The sequence below is a fragment of the Dendrobates tinctorius genome, unplaced genomic scaffold (assembly GCF_039654945.1).
Source record: "Dendrobates tinctorius isolate UK_male_01 unplaced genomic scaffold, ASM3965494v1 ptg000014l, whole genome shotgun sequence".
Taxonomy (NCBI): domain Eukaryota; kingdom Metazoa; phylum Chordata; class Amphibia; order Anura; family Dendrobatidae; genus Dendrobates; species Dendrobates tinctorius.
Window position 1 is genome coordinate 30,625,831 of NW_027361682.1, and position 27,683 is coordinate 30,653,513.

The 27,683-nt window shown below is 46.9% G+C and overlaps 2 protein-coding genes across 4 annotated transcripts in view; one reads left to right on the forward strand and one right to left on the reverse strand.

Moving 5' to 3' along the window:
- The window catches only part of CCDC137 (coiled-coil domain containing 137), a 72,919-nt gene extending 57,187 nt beyond the window's left edge, over positions 1-15,732 (reverse strand). The window contains exons 1-2 of one of the 3 annotated variants that reach the window (XM_073560491.1): positions 15,623-15,732; positions 6,984-7,588 (exon numbers count right to left, since the gene is read on the reverse strand). In XM_073560491.1, coding sequence (XP_073416592.1) covers positions 6,984-7,420 — 437 coding nt within the window. In that variant the 5' untranslated portion in view covers positions 7,421-7,588; positions 15,623-15,732. Of the gene's footprint in view, positions 1-6,983; positions 7,589-9,470; positions 9,689-10,024; positions 10,145-15,622 lie in introns of those variants that run through there. The other 2 variants (XM_073560483.1, XM_073560474.1) reach the window with 2 other exon arrangements.
- Positions 14,829-27,683, forward strand: part of NPLOC4 (NPL4 homolog, ubiquitin recognition factor) — a 103,278-nt gene continuing 90,423 nt past the window's right edge. The window contains exons 1-3 of the mRNA XM_073560459.1: positions 14,829-15,024; positions 19,372-19,452; positions 21,928-22,040. Of these exons, the coding sequence (XP_073416560.1) occupies positions 15,010-15,024; positions 19,372-19,452; positions 21,928-22,040 (209 nt within the window). The 5' untranslated portion in view covers positions 14,829-15,009. The remainder of the gene's footprint in view (positions 15,025-19,371; positions 19,453-21,927; positions 22,041-27,683) is intronic.

A 27,683-nucleotide genomic window follows, 5' to 3' on the forward strand; every position in this document is an offset into this window, starting at 1 on the left:
TCCTACGGATGTCATGGGATATCTTATTTATGACAGTTGACAGGGTGCACGGGCAAAGTTAATGAGGCCAGTGCATGGGCACTTCTACATACGAGTTCTAAAAGGAAAACCTGCCTCTATGAATTGGTTTTATAATTTCTCTCAATAGCTACTGGTTCTACCCTCACCTATCAGGCACTCATGGTCTATATTCTGTGTATATGAAATAAATGTATAAGATGAAAATACTTCATTTATAAAAAAAAAAAAAAAAGGACATGTCACTTGGTCCAAAGTAGTCAATTTTTTCACTTATTTTATTCCCGCTGTTTGCCCTGAGTATCTAGATTTGTTTTAAGTCTACTATACAGTTCCAGGGATATGGGCCTTTTTATTTAATTTTTATGATCTTTACAAGGGGGCTAGGCTCAGTAATTATGCAAAGCAACCTAAAGACAGACCCAAGATCCTGTTAGCCACACCCGATTCTAAAAAAAAAAAAAAAAAAAAAGACCCATATGTCCGGAACTGAATTATAGATTTCAATAAAAAAAAAAAAAAAAAAAAAAAAAAAACACAGATCACTATGGGAAGCAGTGGGAATAAAACTCAGAGCCATGTTGACTTTGTGACGGGTCCTCTTTAAAGAATAAGGAGGTCTCAAACCATACTTTCATTAGATCAAACGTCACAGATAAGCATGATTAATATGGAAAGGTGTTGGGGGAGGTCGGGGGTTAGAGTCCCTACTAACATTTTTACATTTCTTCTTTTGCAAAGAAAGACAAACCAACCAAGGTAAATTTTCAAGATCAGTGGTGGTCTTATATTTTTGGTACTTCGGAATTAGGGCAGAGACAGACAGAAGAAGGCCCCTGTGCAAAGAATATGGCCCTTCACAGTCCGTCTTGGACGTGGGACCCATTAATTCTTGGGCCCCTATGCATCTGCACCATTGATGTATCCACCCCTGATCTGGTTGATATGTCAGAGCAGTGCAATTGCCCACAGCTGCCGTGCACTAGTTTGAAGATGGGCAGGGAGCACCATTACAGTGGCAGAACTTGCATCCATAACTAATGACATATACCCACCTCTACATCACCCATTTACCATTGTATGGAGGATTAAATATTGATTTTAATAAATTGATTTTACTATTCTTATTTCACGCATGACCCTTTGAGCACAAACAATACATACAAGTTCAGTGGCTGCCACTATCAGGTAAGCAGCAGCAATATCCCAAATTCTGCGCTTGATCCAAAGTACAAGCTGAGGGATACAGCCTCCCAGGTAGATCAGGCTGGCAGCCGTGGCCTCACTCATACCAAGCGCTCCAAATCCACACTGGGAATTGGGCACAGTACCGTTCTGAAGTGGGTCGATGCAGCAGGAATAAGGGACACCACAGGAGTTAACACCAGGAGAACTGCAGTTGAAATACCTGTAGAAGTAGAGACTCTCGTTAGGTAGAAGATTCATGTGATTATATAAACCCTTACCCCAGTAGACCCTCAGCAAATGGCAAACACGTTGGTTAGAGGGTTGTATCATCAGAGACACCTCCTCTTAGATCAAACACACCATGTGGCCGACCATCTCCGCACCCCTAGCCATGAAATATATGGGCTGGCTCATTACATATATGTCCTAATACGCGTAAAGACAAACCTTATCTTTATTATTATTATAGCGCCATTTATTCTAAACATTAATTCCAATTCCAAAAACTACTTGCTCTTTATCTTCCTGCTCCTACTGATTTCAGGGGACATCTCCCCCAACCCCGGTCCACCATCCCCCAACCTCAACCCCTACCCTACCTCACATCGAAACCTTAATAATCTTACTAATATCATTTGCACTCCTTCATCTCCTTCTTTCAATTGTGCCCTTTGGAATCCACGGTCTGTATGCAACAAGCTTCCTTTCCTACACAATTACTTTCTGAAAAACTCTCTGAATCTGCTGGCCCTCACGGAAACCTGGATTCAGGATTCTGACACTGTCTCTCCTGCTGCCATTTCCCATGGTGGCTTACAATTCTCCCATTGCCCGAGACCGACAAACAGACCTGATGGTGGAGTCGGCATACTCCTGTCCCCACAATGCACTTTCCAGGTCATCCCCCCAGCTCCATCACTCTCATTCCCTTCTTTTGAAGTCCACACCATCAGGCTCTTTCGTCCCCTCTCCCTCAGAGAAGCGGTCATATACCGGCCCCCAGGCTCACCCACCCACTTCCAGGACCATTTCTCTGCCTGGATGCCGCACTTCATGTCCTCAGAACTACCAACCCTTATCCTGGGAGACTTCAACATCCCCATTAACAGCCCCACTTCCACATCTGCATCCCAGCTTCTATCACTAACCACTTCTCTAGGCCTCTCTCAGCTCTCAACCTCTGAAAACACACAAAGACGGTAACACCCTGGACCTGGTTTTCGCCCGGCTCTGCTCAATCTCCTACCTAGATAACTCACCGCTTCCCCTCTCTGACCACAACATTCTCTCCTTTACACTCACAAATCCTCGCTCACCCCAGCACCCTCCTACCTACCATTCAGTCAGAAATCTACAAGCCATTAACCCTCATACACTTTCAGACTCCCTACACTCATCATTGTCCCCAATCTCTTCTTTGTCCTGTCCTGATCTGGCTGTACATCACTTCAATGACACTCTTAGAAGCACCCTTGACCAAGTAGCTCCCCTCACCCTCAGAACCTCCAAACACAGAGTGAAACAGCCCTGGCTCACATCGCAAACCCGATTTCTCCAGCGATGCTCTAGGTGTGCTGAACGCTTATGGAGGAAAACACGCACACCAGAAGACTTCATACACTTCAAATTTATGTTAAGGACATATAACTCTGCCCTTCACCTCGCCAAACAGACCTACTTCACCACCCTGATCTCCTCACTATCCAACAACCCCAAGAAACTTTTTGACACCTTTCACTCCCTCCTCAGGTCAAAAGCACAAGCCCCTATCACAGACATTTGCGCTGATGACCTGGCCTCCCACTTTATAGAGAAAATAGACAATATCCGTCAGGAAATCCGCTCCCAATCACCAAGTTCAGTGACTCCCATTCCTCCCTGCATTTCCCCTGGCTCACTCTCCACATTTGCTCCCATCACAGAAGAAGAAGTCTCCAGGCTCCTCTCCTCTTCTCGTCCGACTACATGCACAACCGACCCCATTCCCTCACATCTCCTCCAGTCTCTCTCCCCAGTCGTCACAACTCACCTAACTACAATCTTTAATCTCTCCCTCTCCTCTGGCATTTTCCCCTCCTCCTTCAAACACTATCATTACTCCATTACTAAAGAAACCCACCCTCGACCCATCCTGCACAAACAACTACAGACCAGTCTCCAATCTCCCCTTCATCTCTAAACTCTTGGAGCGCCTGATATACTCACGCCTTACCCGTTACCTCTCCACTCACTCCCTCCTAGACCCTTCACAGTCCGGTTTCCGCCCCCTACATTGGACAGAAACTGCACTCATCAAAGTGACCAATGACCTTCTGACAGCAAAACGTAATGGTGACCACTCTCTGCTCATTCTTCTCGACCTTTCTGCAGCTTTCGACACTGTTGACGATCCTCTCCTACTCTCTAGGCTCCTGTCACTAGGCATTAAGGACACTGCTCTTTCCTGGTTCTCCTCCTATCTTTCCGACCGCTCCTTCAGTGTTCTGTTTTCTGGCTCCACTTCATCTCCTCTTCCTCTCACTGTTGGGGTACCTCAGGGCTCAGTCCTTGGCCCCCTTCTCTTCTCTCTCTATACGGCCCCAATTGGACAGACCATCAGCAGATTTGGCTTTCAGTACCATCTTTATGCTGATGACACACAACTGTACACATCATCCCCTGACCTTACCTCCGCTGTACTACAGAACGCCACTGACTGTCTGCAGTCTCCAACATCATGTCTGCTCTCTATCTGAAACTCAACCTCTCCAAAACTGAACTTCTGCTCCCACCATCTACTAACCTCCCTAAATCTGACATTTCCCTCTCTGTGGGTGGCACCATAATAACACCCCGACAGCAGGCGCGCTGTCTGGGTGTTATGTTCGACTCCGATCTCTCCTTCACCTCCCATATACAATCTCTTGCCCGCTCATGCCGCTTACACCTAAAGAACATAAATAGAATCCGCCCTTTTCTCACCATGGAAACAACAAAAACTCTCACTGTCGCCCTGATCCACTCCCGCCTGGACTACTGTAATGCTCTATTAATTGGCCTCCCTCTCACTCGACTCTCCCCTCTCCAGTCTATCCTTAATGCAGCAGCCAGGGTTGTCCATCTGGCTAATCGTTACTCAGACGCATCCGCTCTTCGCCAGTCGTTACACTGGCTGCCAATTCATTACAGGGTACAATTCAAAGTACTTGTTCTCACCCACAAAGCTCTCCACAGTGCGGCACCCCCTTACATCTCCTCCCTCATTTCTGTCTATCGGCCTAACCGACCGCTGCGCTCTGCAAATGACTTTCGACTAACCTCTGCCCTAATCCGTACCTCCCACTCCCGACTCCAAGACTTCTCCCGTGCTACGCCAATCCTCTAGGATTGCTCTACCCCAAGATATTAGGACCATCCACAATTTGCATAGTTTTAGGCGCTCGCTCAAAACACATTTGTTCAGAGCGGCCTATCACATTCAGTAATCAAAGTCATGTTTGTGTGTGTGTAGCCCATTCACTATCTCCATCTAACCCCCACCCCCTGAAGATGGCTGGACCGTCATTGTAAATACATCATTGTAAATACAAACCTGTGCTTTGTATCTCCCCCACCTCATTGTAGATTGTAAGCTCCACGAGCAGGGTCGTCTTATTTCGCTTTAATTATTGTATTGTTAACGTTGTTACTTATGACTGTTGTGTTTGAAACTGTTCAACTGTAAAGCGCTGCGGAATATGTTGGCGCTATATAAAGATGATTATTATTATTATTATTATTATTCTATGGCGCTTTTCATGTGAGAAGGGGTATACATAAATACAAGTAGAGTGATCTTAAACAATACAAGTCACGACTGGTACAGGAGGAGAGAGGACTCTGCCCGCAAAGGCACACAATCTACAAGGGATGGGTGAGGATACATAGGTGAGGGTAGAGCTTGCAGTGGCTTGGTTGATCGGTGGTTACTGCAGGTTGTAGGCTTGTCGGAAGAAGTAGGTCTTCAGGTTCTTTTTGAAGGTTTCCACGGTAGGCGAGAGTCTGTTATGTTGTGGTAGAGCGTTCCAGAGTAGGGGGGGGATGCGCGGGAGAAATCTTGTATGCGATTGTGGGAAGAGGAGATAAGAGAAGGAGATCTTGTGAGGATCGGAGGTTGCGTGCAGGTAAGTACCAGGAGATGAGGTCACAGATGTACGGAGGACACAGGTTGTGGATGGCTTTGTATGTCATGGCTAGGGTTTTGAACTGGAGTCTTTGGGTAATGGGGAGCCAGTGAAGGGATTGATAGAGGGGAGAGGCCCGGGAATAGTGGGGTGGGGGGTTTGGGGGGGGGACAGGTGGATTAGTCGATGCGATCCAAGATAGGGCCAAGTCTTTGATACCAAGAGATGAGAGGGTCTGTAGTAATAGGGAATGGTCCACTGTGTCAAAGGCAGAGGATAGCAGAGTAATGTCGCTTAGCCTTGTTGGTTAATAGGTCATTGTTGACCTTAGTTAGGGCAGTTTCAGTGGAGTTGTGTGACCGGAAGCCAGATTGTGTGCGGTTGAAGAGGGAGCAAGAAGAGAGGTGGGAGGACAGTTCAAGATGGACGTGTTGTTCCAGTAGTTTTGGAGGCATAGGGGAGAAGTGATATAGGCCGATGGCTAGATACCGAGGATGGGTCAAGAGAGGGCTTTTTGAGGATAGGTGTGATTGAGGCATGTTTAAAGCTTGAGGGGAAAACATCAGTTGTTAGTGATAGGTTGAAGAGATGGGTTAGGGTTGGGATGAAGACTGTGGTGAGGTTTGGGATGAAGTGGGATGGGATCGGATCAAGAAGACAGGTGGCGAGATGTGATCTTGAGAATAGAGTGGAGAGTCGATCTTCTGTAATAGTGGAGAAGTTGGTTTTGGAGGAGGATGCCTGGGCAGTTAGGGGGAAGGGCTCTGGAGGTTGTCAACCAAAACTGTCTCTGATGATGTCAATCTTCTGCTTGAAAAATGAGGCAAAGTCTTTATGATACAACCCTCTTCAAAATTGGTCATATACATCATAGGTTTGCCCTTCAAGCACTATTTTCCAGGATATATGTAGGCAAGATTGAGATAAAACATTTATAACATATTATACTGATCCTGGGTTACATCCTGTATTATACACCAGAGCTGCAGTCACTAGAGATGAGCGACTTTGCCTTTTTTAGGGTCGAGTCGGGTTTCATGAAACCCGACTTTCTCAAAAGTCGAGTCGAACGAAATCGGCCGACTATTCTGAAAAGTCGAAGATCCGACTGAAGCACGAAACCCAATATGCAAGTCAATGGGGAAGAAAAGTCGGCAGGGAGTGGAGGACAGTAAACACACCTACATGCCGGACCGCTTTTTTTAAAGTGCGCAAAATCTCTCTCTCTCTGGACACTGCACGTCATCTCGTTGCCCACAGTGTACGTCCTTGATCAGTGGCTGAAAAAAGTCACGTGCAAGCATTCTGGGAAATACGACTTTCGCTCTCGTTTTGCCGACTTCTCGCTGTGGTCGGGTTTCGGTCGGCGAAACCCGACTGCCATAAGTCGGCGACTTATGAATCTGGCCGACCTGTTTCGCTCAACTCTAGCAATCACTATTCAGCTCACTGCCATTAGACAAGCTTGCAGACAACTCTGGTAAAATAAAAGCCGTGCAATGATTGGTTAGTTGGTTGCTATTGGATATTACAAAATGCTGCAAGAGTATGATACAAAATGTAAGTCTGTATTACAACAGGAGTGTGCTTTATAGACAAGATTGCCCAAATAAATTTGACTTAACCAATACTTACAGATTTGAGGTCCAGTCATGGTAGGACTGAGCTCCACAACACTCCATGCCAAGTTGTATCTCATCCAATATAAACTTGAGGTCCGAATCGTCTTGGTATCTGTTCACAGCTACCATCATGGTTGTCTTTAGTGAATCCTCAATCTGTCTGTGAAAACACACGACCACCAAGGCCACCACACATTGTACAACCAACAGCGTGGTAATCCCAATGAAAAAAAATTTGAGGAGGCAAATATTCTCCCGGATGAAGCCAACGCATCCAGAGAAAGACAAGATGCAGACGACCAAGCCCAACAGTACGAACACAAGCATGGGGTCAGTACCCAGATTATTGATCTGCTCACCTATCAAGGACTGCTTGTCCACAAGGCCCCAAAATCCAATACACAACAGTCCGAAGCCCAACACGAAGAAGATGAAATTGAAAAAGAACATGAGATATTTGATGAAAGATAGAAAGGGATCGTGATGATGGCCTCGAGGTGGTGTCCAGTCTTTCGGCACAATGGAGAATGGGGAATTGTCCACTTCAGTATTTCTATGGGTGTAGTATTGGAAGCCATCTGATTCCTCAACGTATTTTCTATTCCATTTTGGAGTACCCTGAAAATGAGGTTTTAAAATGAGAGAAAGTTCAGATCCCTACAGGTGCACACAATCATTGTCACTGCCCGTCACCCCACATTTCGTATCCAAGCCGAGGCCTTGCTAGCCACTGCTCACTCAAGCCGAGACCCCACTAGACAATGTCATAACGAGTCAGAGTTATGGCCTGCCCACCCAATCACCAGCCACAGTGATTGCCTGCTCATCCTTTGGCATTACAAGACACTGTTAATGCTTCCACAAATGACAGATGAATCACAGTCAACTCTCCCCAGAATGTGGTCAGCCATAGTCGATGCCCTCTAGATCATAGGTAGCCATGTATGGTGGAAATTGAAACTTGGGCAATTCGTTTCCTGGCTTTAAGCCTGCTACAGAGTGTCATAACTAGGATTTTCAATACCAGAGGCAAAAGTTTAAATTTTGGCATTTTTCTAAATGTAGGTTGTACATACTCCCAGAGAACGAGAAAAAAATCTCACACAAGTAAAATCCCTGCACCCTTTGCTGCCCTGATCCATCTTGAGGCTATGTGCACACGGTGCGTATTCTGCTTTGGAATTTTCCACGCAGAATTTACTAAATCCACAGGTCAAATGACCTGCATTTTTCCTGTGGATTTCGTGCATGTTTTGTGCGGTTTTCCACCTGCGGATTTCTAGAATGGAGCAGGTGGAAAACTGCAGCAAAACCGCAAAAAAGTAGTGGCATACTGCATTTTTCATTCCACACCAAATCTGCGCTGAAAAAAAACGCAGCATGTGCACTGCGGATTTTGTTTTACATCGCCTTTAATGCTACTGTACATCACATGCAGTTCTACTGCGAATCTGCAGAGCCAAATCCGCTGTGGATCCGTAGCAGAATCCGCACCGTGTGCACATAGCCCGAGACAACATAGTTTGTTGCTGTGCCCCCTTGGCAGCAAAACGCAGTCCCTGCCCCTATCCGCCGAACACGTATATCTGTCAGAATTTGGCCAGGTTTTTAGTCTGTGGATGTAAACAACAAACAAGGTATTATTCACTGGCAGCAAGCAGAGAACTTGAAACAAAGGCCCTGATAAATCAGCTTTTTTATTTATAACTTTGTGAATTGTGACAGATTTATGAAATGTGACTTTTACCAAATGTCCCTTTTTTTGGCACACCTCATTACAGTCACCAAGTTTTTCTGGGGAATTTTAATTTTGGCACATTTTAAAAGCATTTGTTACTATTTGCAGTATAAAAGTAGCAAAAAAAAAAAAAAGATAAGATAATTTTTTTATTTGTGCAAAATTCATTGATCTACTGACCCATTTTGAAAAATTTGGTGCAAAATCAAAAAAGTCCCATCATTTTATACCACAAGCCAGAATAGAGAAAGAAAAGGGACTATAACTCCAAATGATGAATCGGACCCAGATCCCATCTGTATTAGAAAGTTGCAGAATTTACGATGAGTCTTAGGGTATGTGCACACGATGCAGATTCGTGTGCGGATTTTTCCATGCGGAATCTGCAGGTCAAAATACCCACGTTTTTACTGCAGATTTCGCCTGCATTTTAACACCTGCGGATTCCTATAATGGAATGGGTGTAAAAACGCTTCGGATCTGCACAAAGAATTGACATGCTGCGGAAAATAAACTGCTGCGATTCCGCGCGGAATTTTCCTTAGCATGTGCACAGTGGTTTCTTTTTTCCATAGGATAACATAGTACTGTACATCACTAGCGAATCTGCAGCAGATCCACACACGAGTCTGCAACATGTGCACATACCCTTAATATGTTGAAGTAACTTTTTTTTTAGTAAAACCAGAGCACAAATACCCCCCTTCCCCACCCAAGAATTCAAATTTTGGAACACACAGATTATAAGTAGCGCATTATCACCTTGGATAACAAGTTTCTCGATTCCTCACGCTGTCCTGGGTTTCTTCGCAGTTTCTGGAGCAGACGATACATTTTTGTGCCCCTTTTCACATGCAAAAAGTTCTAAGAAGTGGTGTAATATCATATGTACTCCAGATATTCTGGTGATTATCCGCTCCCCAGCAAGTTAATCAGGAGACTGGAGGTCAGCCTCTAATCATGTGAGGCACCATGTCTTCCAGTGCAGCTTGATTTCACCTCCTTTATTTAACCCAATCTATGCTGGAGACTTCTCCGAGCCATGTTCAGATCTAAGCTTCAAGGACAGTGAATCCATGACCTGAACCCCCCATCCCTATTAAATGACTAGAATAAAGAGGTCCCTTGGGCTTGGAGCCCCTAGCTCTAGCACTGGACTGCAACATGTGAATAAGGCAACTCTGCCTGCAATACAGGTCACCCGGCCAGCATGGCTGTATGCCGCTGCATAATGCACTTGAATAAGGTGGCATTGTGACAGCGACATGCAAGTGCCCAAAATTCTGATTTGGTTTGATTGTTTGTAGTCACAGTACCTTGTGAGTTGCAGTGCATTACACTGAGATGTAGCATCAGACCTGTGTCGGGGTCAAGGTCGTCATGTGGCCCCGGCCTTGGCTCTAAAACAGGCCATAGACATTAGATTGTCAAATCCCTATGGTCTATTGTTTTCAGGTTTCTGAAAACCTCTGTCTCCTAGGTGCAGTTTATTAAAAAGAAACAAAGCAAAAAAAAAACCTTTGGGTTTTACTCACCCTCCCCCCTGTAAGTCATTGCTTGCCAGGTAAGGTGTGGGATCACTGTGTGTGCCCACCCCATATACCGGCTTCAGACTTGCAGCGCGTGTCGTGAAGGGGTTAATCTGAAAGTTAGTTTTGCATTAAATTTGTTTTTCTGGGTGCCTGATGTCATAAATTCATCAAAGAAAAACACTCTGGGTAAAATCACAAAAGGACCTTGTTCACATGTTGGGAATTTGATGATTTTTTTACCTCAGTATTTTCCATCAGTGTTTGGTTAGTGTTTTACCTCAGTATTTTTCATCAGTATTTGGTGAGTTTTTTACCTCAGAAAGACAAAACCATGAGAGTAACAATCAGAGGAAACGTATAAGGCCGGGATCACACACAGCGTAATACGGCCGAGTCTCGCAGGTTAAAACCAAGCTCTGGCGCCGGCACTCCGGAGCGGAGGGTGCAGCCGCACAGCAATACATGGAGCTGCACGCTCCGCTCCAGAGTCCTGGTGCCAGAGCTTGGTTTTAACCTGCGAGACTCGGCCGTATCTCGCTGTAGTGTGACTCCGGCCTCACAGAAACATGTCACCAATTCTGGTTTTGGTTTAAGTAGACTGAGGTAAAATACTGACCAAATCCTGATCGCGTGAACATGGTCTTACAGTCCAAGCAAAGTAGATGTAATTTAATGAAAACCAATGTTCACTGTGTGTTCAAAGACGCTGTTGGACTGTGACATTTTTGGTGCATTTTTATATGCAGAATGAAAGCTTTTCTGCACAAAAAAAGCAGAGGGTTTTTCGTTTTTTTTTTATTATTTTTTTTTAAACACAGAAAAAAGTAATTCAGTTTTTAAAATCTCAATTGTGTTTCTTTGAGGCACCCTACCGAAACCTACAGAGAAAAAATGCACCAAAAGACACACAGCTGGTATAAGTTTTTGTGAAATGAATGAGGCCTTATTATGTATTTCAGATTGGACACCCGTAAAAAAAAACATGCAGATAAAAAGCTGCGGAAAAAATGCAGCATTTACATTACAGGTGAACCTGACCTAAAGGATTTATGTAAATCTCGCACCCACTAAAGTGGGGGTTTATGTTGTGTGAATTCATCTGTGGTATATATTTTTTTTAAATTTGGAGAATGTCATTTTCTCTTGTGGTGATTTTGTTTTTTTTTATTTCTGGATTTTCCCCATATGCTTGAATGAGATACAGAAAATCTGCATATAAAAAAATGCACTTGCGGTTTTACTGCGTTTTCTCAGCGGAAAAACTAAGTGGTTGGCTTCACACTAGCGTTTTGTAGCGCTGCGGATGGCAGCTTACTTCCTTCTTCCGTCCTCTAAGCCCCGCACACTGCCGCACCTCTTCATTTAGCTCCGCCTACGTCTGCATGCGTCCTGCATACCTATCTTTAACATTGGGTATGCAGGCCATGCGGATGTATGTTGAGTTTTTTGAGTTGCGGTCGGCGGACGCGTCAAAACGACCCATGCAGATGTGTCAGCATGCATCCGCCTGACCTGCGTACCCAATGTTAAAGATAGGGTACGCAGGACGCATGTAGACGTAGGTGGAGCTAAATGAAGAGGTGTGGTAGTGGATGGAAGGAGGAAGCAGGCTGCTATCCGCGGCGCTAAAAAACCGCTAGTGTGAAACTAGCCTAAAAACACATGTAATCTGTGGTTTTATCAAAGCTAAGCAACACGCATCCAGAACAAAACATGACCAAAAAGACACAAAAAAATGCAGGAAAAATACACATGGAACTTATTGGCTAAATGGTGCAGAAAATCCGTCACACCAAATACTCATTGAGGGAACTTCTCCTTAGAATATGCTGTCAATTGTTGGAAATCGTGGAAGTGTCTCTTCCAACACCCCCTTGGGGTGCAGATGACCAGCGGCCTGCTGGAGACCTCCATGTCTGCCGTGCTTTTGGACACCTATGAGGCCCATGGGCTTTGAGCGGTAAAATTAAGGTTCATATCACACCTTCCCTCTTACGGGACAGTGAGACAGTAAACAAAATCTAAAAAGACATATTTGGTGTCGCCACCTGTGTTACAGTGCAAATTAGTAAAATATCATCACATTTATCCTACACGGAAAAGACCTAAAGAAAAAATAAATCAATGTTTTTTGGTCACTTTGTCTCCCCCATCCCCCAACAAGGGGAGCTTTGCTGGTGACACTGTTAGGCAGGGAGCAGGACATGGGGGGCTTTGCTGGTGACACTGTTGGGCAGGGAGCAGGACATGGGGGGCTTTGCTGGTGACACTGTTGGGCAGGGAGCAGGACATTGGGGGCTTTGCTGGTGACACTGCTGGGCAGGGAGCAGGACATGGGGGGCTTTGCTGGTGACACTGTTGGGCAGGGAGGAGGACATGGGGGGCTTTGCTGGTGACACTGTTAGGCAGGGAGCAGGACATTGGGGAGCTTTGCTGGTGACACTGTTAGGCAGGGAGCAGGACATGGGGGGGCTTTGCTGGTGACACTGTTGGGCAGGGAGCAGGACATGGGGGGCTTTGCTGGTGACACTGTTGGGCAGGGAGCAGGACATGGGGGGCTTTGCTGGTGACACTGTTAGGCAGGGAGCAGGACATTGGGGGCTTTGCTGGTGACACTGCTGGGCAGGGAGCAGGACATGGGGGGCTTTGCTGGTGACACTGTTGGGCAGGGAGGACATGGGGGGCTTTGCTGGTGACACTGTTAGGCAGGGAGCAGGACATGGGGGGCTTTGCTGGTGACACTGTTGGGCAGGGAGGACACTGTTGGGCAGGGAGCAGGACATGGGGGGCTTTGCTGGTGACACTGTTAGGCAGGGAGCAGGACATGGGGGGCTTTGCTGGTGACACTGCTGGTCAGGGAGCAGGACATTGGGGGCTTTGCTGGTGACACTGTTAGGCAGGGAGCAGGACATTGGGGGCTTTGCTGGTGACACTGCTGGGCAGGGAGCAGGACATGGGGGGCTTTGCTGGTGACACTTGGGCAGGGAGGAGGACATGGGGGGCTTTGCTGGTGACACTGTTAGGCAGGGAGCAGGACATGGGGGGCTTTGCTGGTGACACTGTTGGGCAGGGAGCAGGACATGGGGGGCTTTGCTGGTGGTACTGTTGGGCAGGGAGCAGGACATGGGGGGCTTTGCTGGTGACACTGCTGGTCAGGGAGCAGGACATTGGGGGCTTTGCTGGTGACACTGTTAGGCAGGGAGCAGGACATTGGGGGCTTTGCTGGTGACACTGCTGGTGAGGGAGCAGGACATGGGGGGCATTGCTGGTGACATTGTTGGGCAGGGAGCAGGACATGGGGGGCTTTGCTGGTGACACTGTTGTGCAGGGAGCAGGACATGGGGGGCTTTGCTGGTGACACTGTTGGGCAGGGAGCAGGACATGGGGGGCTTTGCTGGTGACACTGTTAGGCAGGGAGCAGGACATGGGGGGCTTTGCTGGTGACACTGTTGGGCAGGGAGCAGGACATGGTGGGCTTTGCTGGTGACACTGCTGGTCAGGGAGCAGGACATGGGGGGCTTTGCTGGTGACACTGTTGGGCAGGGAGCAGGACATGGGGGGGCTTTGCTGGTGACACTGCTGGTCAGGGAGCAGGACATGGAGGGCTTTGCTGGTGACACTGTTAGGCAGGGAGCAGGACATGGGGGGCTTTGCTGGTGACACTGTTAGGCAGAAAGCAGGACATGGGGGGCTTTGCTGGTGACACTGCTGGTGAGGGAGCAGGACATGGGGGGCTGTGCTGGTGACACTGCTGGTGAGGGAGCAGGACATGGGGGGCTTTGCTACAGACACTGCTGGTCAGGGAGCAGGACATGGGGGGCTTTGCTGGTGACACTGTTGGGCAGGGAGCAGGACATGGGGGGCTTTGCTGGTGACACTGCTGGTCAGGGAGCAGGACATGGAGGGCTTTGCTGGTGACACTGTTAGGCAGGGAGCAGGACATGGGGGGCTTTGCTGGTGACACTGCTGGTCAGGGAGCAGGACATGGGGGGCTTTGCTGGTGACACTGTTAGGCAGAAAGCTGGACATGGTGGGCTTTGCTGGTGACACTGTTAGGCAGGGAGCAGGACATGGGGGGCTTTGCTGGTGACACTGTTAGGCAGAAAGCAGGACATGGGGGGCTTTGCTGGTGACACTGCTGGTGAGGGAGCAGGACATGGGGGGCTGTGCTGGTGACACTGCTGGTGAGGGAGCAGGACATGGGGGGCTGTGCTGGTGACACTGCTGGTGAGGGAGCAGGACATGGGGGGCTTTGCTAGAGACACTGCTGGTCAGGGAGCAGGACATGGGGGGCTTTGCTGGTGACAATGTTAGTCAGGGAGCAGAACTTGAAGGCTGTGCTGGTGACACTACTGCTGGTGAGGGAGCAGGACATGGGGGGCTTTGCTGGAGACACTGCTGGTCAGGGAGCAAGACATGGGGGGCTTTGCTGGAGACACTGCTGGTCAGGGAGCAGGACATGTGGGGCTTTGCTGGTGACACTGTTGGGCAGGGAGCAAGGCAACATACTGAGAGCAAGATCAGTGCCCAGGAAATGTCATCCCCAGAACGCTCATGTGTCACACACCCGCAGGCCGCTAGGTGGCGCTCTCCGTGACACGGCGGAACGTTCTGAACCGGAACCTTGTGATGTGTTTTGTGACACTGGGGGGGAAGTTTAGCTAGGTGACACCAGTGCGCAGAACCGGCCGGTTGGAGCCGTTAGAGGCCGGGAATCCCCGGAGGTAACCGCGGTGTGAGGCGGAGGAGGAGGCCGAGAAGCGTCAAACATGGCGGAGAGTATGGTGAGGAGAAGGCTGCGGCCGTGTGCGGGGAGCCGGGCGGGGAGAGCAGGCCCAGAAATAGTGTCATGTCATGTGTCATCACTGCCGGCTGCACCGGCACAGATGCGGTGTGTGAGAGGAGTGCTGGGTGCACACCGTGTATGTACGTGTCGTAATGGGAGACATGGAGGCAGCGCCGCGCTGTGAGGAAAAGGAAAACTTGGGCAATTTCTTTCTCAAGAAAGGTTCTCGGCCAGAACCGAGACGTCGCCATTATGGGTCACCATGGCACAGTGTGTCACCGGTCCAAAGTGATGGGCTGCCTCCATTTTCCTCATTTTATGTTGAAGGTTTTGTCAATAGGGAGGCTGGAACCTGACATTGGTGGTGCTGCTTGTGTGTGTGTGTGTATATATATATATATACACACACACACACACAGCTCCGATACTTACAGAACTTTATACATAATCCACACAAACACGCACGTTCGAAACTTATACACACACAGAGTTCTGTAAGTATATGAGCATTGTGTCAGTGTGTGTACACACTAATATATATTGTAGTCACAGCTGTACAGACAATGTATATACACACATAATGCGCCAATACTGACCGAACTCCTTGTGTGTGTATATGTAAATCATCCACATGTCACTTGCGGCACAGAATGGCCCAGTCGTGCAACCAATTCGCCGAACATGACAACACTAGGCCACATGTTGCTGATGTTACTGTGAGCGGCCACGTGCCATCGTGGTCTGCAGCCTGTCTGGACTTGTCTTCCATCAATCACATCTGGGACATCATTGATTGGCAATTGCACAACACCTGTAATGAAAGTCACTAATAACCCTTCGTTTCAGGGAGGGGGCAGAAGCTTTGGCAGTGACCACAGCCTCTTTCCCCTTTTTGACACTTCATTTGAGTATCCCCACTTGCACAGGCATTCTCAAACGAAGCGTCATCAATAAGAAAGTGGGGAAAAAACAAAAATAGTAAAGCAGTTTGTGTAGATACTTAATTACAAATTCCCTATATTAGAAAATAGTGTAGACTATGGCACTACATAGTTAAGACGTTAGGAGGAAAATTACTTTAGACAACCCCCTTTTAAGAAAACGACTATGCTAGCTTTCCCTTGATCTCAGAATATCTTGTAGACATAATGTCCCCATCAAATCCTTGGTCACACTTGTTTGTCCAATGGTTTTTCTTGTTATTGAAATGTGGACATTGTTGATTCAGGCTGGAGGCGGCATGAATGAACACATGGAAACAAAGGGAAAAGAAACCCGGATGAAACAAACGAGAATATCTGTTATGCCTTAGGGTGTGTGCACACGCTGCGGAATCCGCTGCGGATTAATCCGCACGGATTTTGCAAAAACCGCAGATAATCCGCAGGTCAAAAGACCTGCGGATTATCTGCGGTTTTGCCTGCGGTTTGGTCCTGCGGATTCACTATCTCCACAATGGTGGAGATAGGAACCCGCAGCGGTTTCCGCAGAAAGAATTGACATGCAATTCCTTCTGCGGATTCAAAACCGCAGCAAATCCGCGCGTTTTTTTCCGCAGCGTCGGCACAGCGTTTTTTTTTTCCCATTCATTTGAATGGTACTGTACACCGCAGCTAAAGCTGCTGCGGGTCCGCAGCGGCCAAAACCGCTGCGGAAACGCAGCGGAATCCGCAGCGTGTGCACGTACCCTTAGATTCTGCTCAGTCTCCTCTTTCACTCTGATGACATTTTGCACCCCTTGGCTTTCTCTCCAGTAGCTTCATCATGTTGTTATCTGGAATGGTTTTCAGCAGTCTAGAAGGAGTTTCTAGAGGAGCAGAGCACTTATTGCTGCTTTGCCTTCACTCTTCATTTTGCATCCAAATAATCCCAAACTGATCAGTTGGCTTGTGGTCGGCTGATTGTGGAGGCCATGACATCTGACGTAGCCTCCATTCCTCTCCTGCTTGGTCACCTAGCCTTTGCATAGCGTGGAAGTTTGTTTTGGGTCATTGTTCTGTTGCAACACAAGTGATGGTCAAACTAAGAGCAATCCAGATGATCTGTCGTCGTTACAGGACGCTGTGTTAGTCACGCTGTATAAGAACTGTGCCATGAAGTTGGAATAAATCGCCAACAGTGTCAAGAGAAAAGCCCCACCATCATCACATCTCCCCCTCCATATTTCACAGTAGGCACCACACATGTAGAAACTTTCTCCTCACCTTTTCTGCGTTTCACAAAGACATAGGGGTTGGTACCAAAAATATAACTTTTTGACTTCTCAGTTCACAGGACAGATTTCCATTGGTCCAGTCGTTATTCTTTCTCTGCCCCAACAAGTCTTCTCTTCTTGTTTGTGTTCCTCAGTAGTGACTTTGCAAATATTGAATCATAAATCATTTAATAAATCATAGGTTTTGCTCATATTCTGGTTTGTTTTACATGTGATTCTTTAGTCTTTGTTTCTATATGTGTAGCTTTGTTCTTTTGCTGCTTCAGTCTGAATCTACAATGTGCACATTCCAAGAACAAGGAAAACCGTTGCAAGAACAGGTGCAGCCAAACTTCACCAGTACAGTACATAAAGTGGGCATACCCTTTTACGTAGCATAATTTCAGAAAGCTTAGAGAACAAGAGGATCCCATCCTCAAGCAGGAGAACAAACTCCATCATACATGCCCAGATATATACAGTGGGGAAAAAAAGTATTTAGTCAGTCAGCAATAGTGCAAGTTCCACCACTTAAAAAGATGAGAGGCGTCTGTAATTTACATCATAGGTAGACCTCAACTATGGGAGACAAACTGAGAAAAAAAAATCCAGAAAATCACATTGTCTTTTTTTTTTTCATTTTATTTGCATATTATGGTGGAAAATAAGTATTTGGTCAGAAACAAGCAATCAAGATTTCTGGCTCTCACAGACCTGTAACTTCTTCTTTAAGAGTCTCCTCTTTCCTCCACTCATTACCTGTAGTAATGGCACCTGTTTAAACTTGTTATCAGTATAAAAAGACACCTGTGCACACCCTCAAACAGTCTGACTCCAAACTCCACTATGGTGAAGACCAAAGAGCTGTCAAAGGACACCAGAAACAAAATTGTAGCCCTGCACCAGGCTGGGAAGACTGAATCTGCAATAGCCAACCAGCTTGGAGTGAAGAAATCAACTGTGGGAGCAATAATTAGAAAATGGAAGACATACAAGACCACTGATAATCTCCCTCGATCTGGTGCTCCACGCAAAATCCCACCCCGTGGGGTCAGAATGATCACAAGAACGGTGAGCAAAAATCCCAGAACCACGCGGGGGGACCTAGTGAATGAACTGCAGAGAGCTGGGACCAATGTAACAAGGCCTACCATAAGTAACACACTACGCCACCATGGACTCAGATCCTGCAGTGCCAGACGTGTCCCACTGCTTAAGCCTGTACATGTCCGGGCCCGTCTGAAGTTTGCTAGAGAGCATTTGGATGGTCCAGAGGAGTTTTGGGAGAATGTCCTATGGTCTGATGAAACCAAACTGGAACTGTTTGGTAGAAACACAACTTGTCGTGTTTGGAGGAAAAAGAATACTGAGTTGCATCCATCAAACACCATACCTACTGTAAAGCATGGTGGTGGAAACATCATGCTTTGGGGCTGTTTCTCTGCAAAGGGGCCAGGACGACTGATCCGGGTACATGAAAGAATGAATGGGGCCATGTATCGTGAGATTTTGAGTGCAAACCTCCTTCCATCAGCAAGGGCATTGAAGATGAAACGTGGCTGGGTCTTTCAACATGACAATGATCCAAAGCACACCGCCAGGGCAACGAAGGAGTGGCTTCATCAGAAGCATTTCAAGGTCCTGGAGTGGCCTAGCCAGTCTCCAGATCTCAACCCTATAGAAAACCTTTGGAGGGAGTTGAAAGTCCGTGTTGCCAAGCGAAAAGCCAAAAACATCACTGCTCTAGAGGAGATCTGCATGGAGGAATGGGCCAACATACCAACAACAGTGTGTGGCAACCTTGTGAAGACTTACAGAAAACGTTTGACCTCTGTCATTACCAACAAAGGATATATCACAAAGTATTGAGATGAAATTTTGTTTCTGACCAAATACTTATTTTCCACCATAATATGCAAATAAAATGAAAAAAAAAAAGACAATGTGATTTTCTGGATTTTTTTTTCTCAGTTTGTCTCCCATAGTTGAGGTCTACCTATGATGAAAATTACAGACGCCTCTCATCTTTTTAAGTGGTGGAACTTGCACTATTGCTGACTGACTAAATACTTTTTTTCCCCACTGTATATATATTATAATATTAATGGGAATCATAAAATTAATGGGAATCTTATTTTTATTTGTCTGTAGATCATCCGGATCCAGTCTCCAGAGGGGGTGAAGCGCATCAACGCAAGCAAGCGGGAATCTGCTGCAACGTTTCTCAAAAAGGTATGTCGTTTTCCCCTATTGATGGGGTTTTACTTCATTACTGCATCCATTATACACTGCTGTACCCCCATATTGCGCAATTAAAGGTATTCCCCTACTAAATGCAATAATCATCTTTCCCCAGCATAGCAGATAAAAGTGTGAACGCTGGAAACTCTGATGAGGGAAGTGATAGTATGCATGCGTGTCTGTTGCTCCATTCACTTTTATGGGACTAATGAAAGTAAAAGAAGTGAATTGAGCTGTAATCGAGCCATAACATTGTTCACACTTTGAATTTTTGGACTCATGTTTTGGAGGTCACACATAGGGAATGTACCCCCAGGACCCCGTATATCCCTTATAAGTATTTTTTTTTTTAAACCTTCAGAGTACAAAACACAGCGTGGCCAGAACCAGATAGGTCAATAATTAACTGTAATTCTAAAGTTTACTATGCAAATCATAGAAAATCATTGCAGGCAGAGGCGGCGTAAATCACTGCCCAATCTCAGCTGGATTAGGTTACTGCCTGTACGTTACATTAAATGCTCAATATGTGCATTATGAATATGTCACTTATTTGTTGGAGTTTATTTGTATTTTTGTTATATGAATGTTTTTGCGTTATTATATTTATTTTTTTCGTCATGTGCAATGCTATTATTTTAGCACTATACTTCCGTGTTTATATTTTGTATTTATATCTGTTTATTTTATTTCCATTTTTATCAGTTAATATGTTTATTATAGTTTATATTTGCAAAAAATGTACATTTAGATGAAACAGTACTTGGCAAAAGTTTTGATAGTTAGTTGAGCTTTGAGTTTCAGAGGCAAACGGCTGCATGCTTCATTGTTTTTTTTTTTTTACTGGGTCATTGATATATAGATTGCATACTGTCTGTGAACCCAGGGGAGGTGAAAAAGCCATTCAGAGTTTACAGTCACAGCGTTCAGATGATTTCTCCCTGTGTTTTCAGTCAGCGTCATTGTAATCTTGTATATGATGGTAGTAATAAGATACTTGTGTGGGAGCGTGCCACTGGGTATCGGCCTCTGATGAAATTTTGGGGGAGAGCATGCCACGGGCATTGGCCTGGGGTGACATGGGGTGAGAATGCGCCATATAGTGTTGGGCTATGCTGGAACGTGGGGACAGAGAGTTCACCACGGGGAAGTGGTCTGTGCTGGAATGTGGGGTGAGAGTGTGCCACGAGACAAGGCGCTGTCCTGGAATGTGAGGTTAATGTGCCACCGAGCGGTGAGCGCTGCTGAATTGTGGGTGAATGTTCCCCGGGTTGCTGGGCTGTACTGGAATGTGGAGTGAGTGTGCCATGGGTCAATGGGTTGTGCTGGAATGTGGGGTGACTGTGGCACGGGTCAATGGGCTGTGCTGGAACTTGGATGAGTGTGCCACGGCCTGTGCTGGAACTTGGATGAGTGTGCCACGGCCTGTGCTGGAACTTGGAGGAGTGTGCCACGGCCTGTGCTGGAACTGGGAGGAGTGTGCCACGGGGCCACGGCCTGTGCTGGAACTGGGAGGAGTGTGCCACGGGGCCATGGGCTGTGCTGGAAATGGGAGGAGTGTGCCATGGGGCTATGGGCTGTGCTGGAAGTGGGAGGAGTGTGCCACGGGGCTATGGGCTGTGCTGGAAGTGGGAGGAGTGTGCCACGGGGACATGGGCTGTGCTGGAAGTGGGAGGAGTGTGCCACGGGGCCATGGGCTGTGCTGGAACTTGGATGAGTGTGCCACGGGGCCATGGGCTGTGCTGGAAGTGGGAGGAGTGTGCCACGGGGCCATGGGCTGTGCTGGAAGTGGGAGGAGTGTGCCACAGGGCTATGGACTTGCTGAAAGTGGGAGGAGTGTGCCACGGGGCCATGGGCTGTGCTGGAAGTGGGAGGAGTGTGCCACGGGGCCATAGGCTGTGCTGGAAGTGGGAGGAGTGTGCCACGGGGCCATGGGCTGTGCTGGAAGTGGGATGAGTGTGCCACGGGGCCATGGGCTGTGCTGGAAGTGGGATGAGTGTGCCACGGGGCCATGGGCTGTGCTGGAAGTGGGATGAGTGTGCCACGGGGCCATGGGCTGTGCTGGAAGTGGGATGAGTGTGCCACGGGGCCATGGGCTGTGCTGGAAGTGGGATGAGTGTGCCACGGGGCCATGGGCTGTGCTGGAAGTGGGATGAGTGTGCCACGGGGCCATGGGCTGTGCTGGAAGTGGGATGAGTGTGCCACGGGGCCATGGGCTGTGCTGGAAGTGGGATGAGTGTGCCACGGGGCCATGGGCTGTGCTGGATTGTAGGGTGAGAGTGTGCCACGGGGCCATGGGCTGTGCTGGATTGTAGGGTGAGAGTGTGCCACGGGGGCATGGGCTGTGCTGGATTGTAGGGTGAGAGTGTGCCACAAGGTGGTGGGTTGTGCTGAATTGCTCACATAATCCCATGTTGGCGCAGTGTCACGTTGTAAATTCTTCTTTTCTTGTGGTTTTTTTCACAGGTAGCGAAAGAGTTTGGTTTCAGGAATAACGGCTTCTCTGTGTATGTTAACAGGAACAGGACAGGAGAGATATCCGCCAACCAAAACAAATCACTCAACCTACTCAAAATTAAGTGAGTACCCGGCCTTCTTTATCAGTGCCATGGTGAGCGTGCCTGTAACGTTCAAATACTTTCTGTGGCATGGCTACTACTACAGGGCTGTGTCTGACAACCTGGTTATCATCCGTTTTTCAAAATCGTGAAATCAGCTTGAGGCAAATTTATTTCTAATCTCCTGAGGAAAAATGGTATCTTGCTGGTCAATGGAGCTCAGACTGATGAGACTGACTGATCTTGTAAAGAGGCCTATGAAATGTCCCGTTGGATTGGAGGCGTGGCTGTGCTTGTGCACTACTGCTGCATTCAGTTTCAATACAACTGCCGGAGACAGCGAGTGTTTTTTTTTTTTTTCTAATTTGCAGTTCCACTGACAATAAATAGAGCAATGGCGCATGCATGGCCTTCTTTTATTGCTATCTGGGCATTTCATAGCCCTTTCTTGGGATCGGTGGAGGTCTGGAATAAAGGGGGTTTTACACTAAGCAATATCGCTAGCAATATCGCTAAAACGTCACCGGTTTTGTGACGTTATAGCGATATTGCTAGCGATATCGCTATGTGTGATACTTACCTCCGACCGGCTCCCCCGCTGTCCATCGCTGATCGCGCGAGAATGTCCGGCTCCATTTCTCGTCGGGCGCTTCCTGCTGGGCTTCCTGCTGTGACGTCCAGCGACGCTGGATGCGGGCGGGAGGACGCAGGATCGCTGTGTGTGAATGGTAAGTATCGTGCGCTGCGTCGCTGTTGCATCGCTGTGAGATCTTTCTGTATGAAAGCTCACTAGCGATCATTTAGCGATGCACCAGCGATCCTGACCGGGTTGGATCGCTGGTGCATCGCTAAATGTAAGAGAGAGAGAGAGAGAGAGAGAGAGATTTATTTATTTTTTTTTTTGTCCGGCACCCAGAAAGAAATTCTGGTTAAATCAGTGTTTGCAGGATCCGCCAGAGAAAAAAACGTTACAAGCTCCGTTTTGAAATTTTTGAGGATGGTGACGGACAGCAACTTTTGGCGGATCCTCACAAAAAACGGATGCAACGGACAGCAATCCGTCACAATCCGCCATTAATGCAAGTCAATGGGAAAAAAACGGATCCTCAAAAAAAATTTGAGGATCCGTTTTTTTTCAAAACCTGGCGGATTGTGACTGATTGTAAAAAACGGAAGTGTGAAAGAGGCCTTACTGAGAAATCAGCGATTGGGCTGATATGCAACTGAGTATAGAGAGCTTGTAGATCGGAATCCTCTGTTACTCCAGCTCTATTCTCCACCCAGCAGGACCTCTTCCGCACTAAGCACCATTTACTGAAACAGTCTGTGCTCCAGTACTCGGCATGCCCACAATCATATTGGTGTAGTTGTGCTGCACACTACATTCAGCCCCTTCCTTTCGAAGATTAGTGGGAGTTTTGAGAGTGGAACCCTTGCTGATTACACATTGATGGTCTGCCATAAGGAAAATTCTTGGTTGCAATAGTTTATGCACTGGGCACTTCTTGCTCCTTTATCCTTTCAGTCAATGACAGTAGCAGATAGTGAGACTGAGAGGAAGGCAAGGGGAAGCCCACAGTTTAGCCCACAGTTTATGGTGTGACCACAACCCTACCCTTGGGATTACTGGAAAATATATATCTGCGACTAGTGATCAGGTAGATCTGATGTACAAGCTCTACTGGTAAAGGAACAAAAATCACTGGAACTTGTTTTCATTTGTCCCAGCAGTTCGGAGCAGCTCGAAAGGCTTAATATTGTTTTTTATGCAAGTAACTTTCTGTGCCAGGGAACTCCTCGCATATAAATGTGTCCTAGAATCTTCCATGCGTCTTGTCATCACCGAACTGGAGACACATAATCAATGGCAGAGACTAGCTACAGCCCAGACATGCTGCTCTCCTGTCCCTAGAGGGGATGGACTGAGCTTCTATTATGCAGAGCCTTTCAGTTCGGTTAGTCAGACCCTGATCTCTGGTCATAAGCAGTCAGACGTGCCCACTATTCTGACCTGTGGGGCAATATTTTATTCCGTGCTCTATATGCACTAGAGGTGTAATCAGTGAGCATCAGAGTATTTAGTAGCCCCTTATCTAATCAACCCTTAAGGACAAAGCCTATTTTTCCTTTTGGTGTTTTTCATATTTTCATATTTTTCTCTCTTTCATAGAGCCATAACTTTTTTTAGTTTAGTTTTTTTTAGTTTAATAAAAAAAAAAATCATATTTTGCTGGTCCTTTTTTTTCAGGCACCTTAGGGGATTTGATCCTGCAGCTGTTTAACCCCTTTCTGACATAATGATCCGTCCATGTGACCTGGGCCTGTTTGACTATGGGCAGATCATTACGTCATGGCGATCTCCCGCGATTACGGGGAGTGCATGGGTGATAGTCACCAGGTGTCAGCTGATTCTCACAGCTGATACCCAGCACTAGGTGCCAGGAGCGGTCATAGACCACTCACGCCACTTTTACCCATTGAAATACTGTGATCGAATATGATCGCAGCATTCTGGAAGCAGATGCATGGCTGACAGCCCCTCTGCCTTTGCATGCGAGACCCCGCGGCGTGACGTGGGGTCCCGATCGTTGCCATGGTGGGTCACCAGAGCTAAGAAACTTGTTGATCATGCGCATTGCATCATCAGCAAGTCTCTCTCTGTCAGTGCAGCGCTGACAACCTCTATGGCATGCAGATGCTTCTTCATCTGCATGCTATAGAAGTGATCAGTCTGCAAAAAATGATTGTTCCATAGTGGGAAAAAGTAAAAAAAGTTAAAAAACTAAATTTAAATAATTGTAAAAATATTTAAAAAAAACAAAAATAATAAAAAAAAAATCAATATATGCTATCACTAAATAAATATTTGAGTGAAAAAAAAATCTAAATAAAAGTACACATTTGTTATTGCCGTGTCGGCAACGACCCGACCTATAAAACTGTCCCACTAGTTAACCCCTTTAGCAAAAAAGTGGAATAACACGCAATAAAAAAAACAGATATAAACATTGTACCGCTGAAAACGTCATCTTGTCCCACAAAAAACAAGCCTCCATACAGCATCATCAGTGGAAAAATAAAAAGTTACAGCTCTCAGAATAAAGTGATGCAAGCATAATTTTTTTTATATAAAATAGTTTTTATTGTATAATAGCGCCAAGACACAAAAAATTATATAAATGAGGTATCGCTGTAATCATACTGACTCGAAGAATAAAACTGCCTTATCAACTTTACCACACATGGAACGGTGTAAACGCTCCCCTCCTTCCCATAAGAAATTCATGAATTGCTGTTTTTTGTTCATTGTGCCTCCCAAAAATCGGAATGGAAAGCGAACAAAAAATGTCATGTGCCTGAAATTGGTACCAATAAAAAAAGTCAACTCGTCCTACAAAAAAACAAGACCTCACATGACTCTAGGCCAAGATATGGAAAACTTATAGCTCTCAAAATGTGGTGATGCAAAAACTATTTTTTGCAATAAAAAGTTTTTTAGTGTGTGACGGCTGCCAAACATAACTACCCGCTATAAGGCCTCTTTTTTTTATTAGATGTGCCTTTTCTGGGCAGCTGCGGGCTGCTATTTTTAGGCGGGGGGGGGGCAATATCCATAGCCCCTTACTAACCTGGGAATACCAGCCCCCAGCTGTGAGCTTTAGCAAGGCTGGTTGTCAAAAATAGGGGGACCCCACGCCGCTTTTTTAAATAGTTAAAAAAAACAGCGTAGGGACCCCTATATTCTTGATAACCAGCCTTGCTGAAGCTGACAGCTGAGGGTTGGAGCCCCCAGCTGTGAGTTTTGTATGCCTGGTTTTCAAAAATAGGGGGGAACCCAGGCTGTTTTTTTTTTAAATTACCGTATTTATTTACAGCGCAGGAGCGGCAGATGAATACTCCCATCCGCTGCAGCAGCAGGGGTAGGCTGATGGGAGTAATAGTCCCATCAGCTGCCTGCTGTCTCTTTTGTTACTTAAATGTAACTCTCATAATTCTCCCCTGCTAGCGCCTGTCGTCGGCAGAGGAAGGGAGAATGATGAGAGCCGTGTTCAGCACCTGGTGCTGGGGAACAGCACTTACTGTAATGCTTCTTCCCGGGCGCCGATGCGTGTCACATGGATGACATCCATGTGTGTTATGTGTACGTTTTATGGCCCGTGCTGACCTTTAACCGGTTCCCGACCTGTGACACAGCGTATGCGTCATGAAAGTCGGTGCCAATCCGACCTATGACGCATACCCTGTGTCATGAATTCAAAGCCCCCCTGCGGGTCGGGTGACCGGGGTCAATGAAAGGTCACATGACCCGCAGATACACGGGGCTTTGTAATTCACCACAGGGGGCGTCGCTATGCCCCCACGTGGCTACGATCGCTCTGATTGGCTGTTAAAAGTGAAACAGCCAATCAGAGCGATAGTAATATTTCATCAATGAAAATTGATGAAATATTACAATCCAGCCATGGCCGATGCTGCAGTAGCATCGGACATGGCTGGAGACACCGATTTGACCCCCCCCCCCCACATCGGCGATCGCCCCCCCGCCACTGAATGACAGCGGCGATCTGCCGCCGCTGTCATCATCTGCCCCCCCCATCCCCTCCGCTACCCACCAGCTTCCGATAACCCCCTCACCCGCTCTCACCGCCCCCGGCATCTTCTATGTCCCCCTGTCGCTCCCGGTGTCCGACGGGTCCGGTTCATGGGCGCCGCCATCTTGGAAAATGGCGGGCGCATGCGCAGTGTGCCCGCCCGAATCTGCCGGCTGCAGATTCCATTATTTCAATTTGATCACTCTCACAGTGATCAAAATGAAATAAAAAGTAAATGAACCCCCCGATTATCACCCCCATAGGTAGGCATAACTAATAAAATAAAGAATATATTTTTATTTTTATTTTTCCATTAGGGTTGGAAAGAGGGTTAGGGTTGGAAAGAGGGTTAGGGTTGGAAAGAGGGTTAGGGTTAGGGTTGGAAAGAGGGTTAGGGTTGGAAAGAGGGTTAGGGTTGGAAAGAGGGTTAGGGTTGGAAAGAGGGTTAGGGTTGGAAAGAGGGTTAGGGTTGGAAAGAGGGTTAGGGTTGGAAAGAGGGTTAGGGTTGGAAAGAGGGTTAGGGTTGGAAAGAGGGTTAGGGTTGGAAAGAGGGCTAGGGTTGGAATTAGGGTTAGGGTTAGAATTAGGGTTAGGCTTGTGGTTAGTGTTATGGTTAGTGTTGGGGTTAGGATTATGGTTAGGGTTGGAATTAGGGTTAGGGTTGGAATTAGGGTTACGGATAGGGTTAGGGGTGTGTTGGGGTTAGGGTTGGGATTAGGGTTAGGGATGTGTTGGGGTTAGGGTTGTGGTTAGGGGTGTGTTGGGGTTAGGGTTGGAGTTAGAATTATGGGGTTTCCACTGTTTAGGCACATCAGGGGGTCTCCAAACGCGATATGGTGCAACCATTGATTCCAGCCAATTTTGCGTTCAAAAAGTCAAACGGTGCTCCCTCCCTTCCAAGCCCCGACGTGTGCCCAAACAGTGGTTTACCCCCACATATGGGGTATCAGCGTACTCAGGAAAAATTGCACAACAACTTTTGGGGACTAATTTCTCCTGTTACCCTTGGGAAAATAAAAAATTGGGGGCTAAAAAATTATTTTCTCGTTCGCCTTATTGGGGGACACAGAGA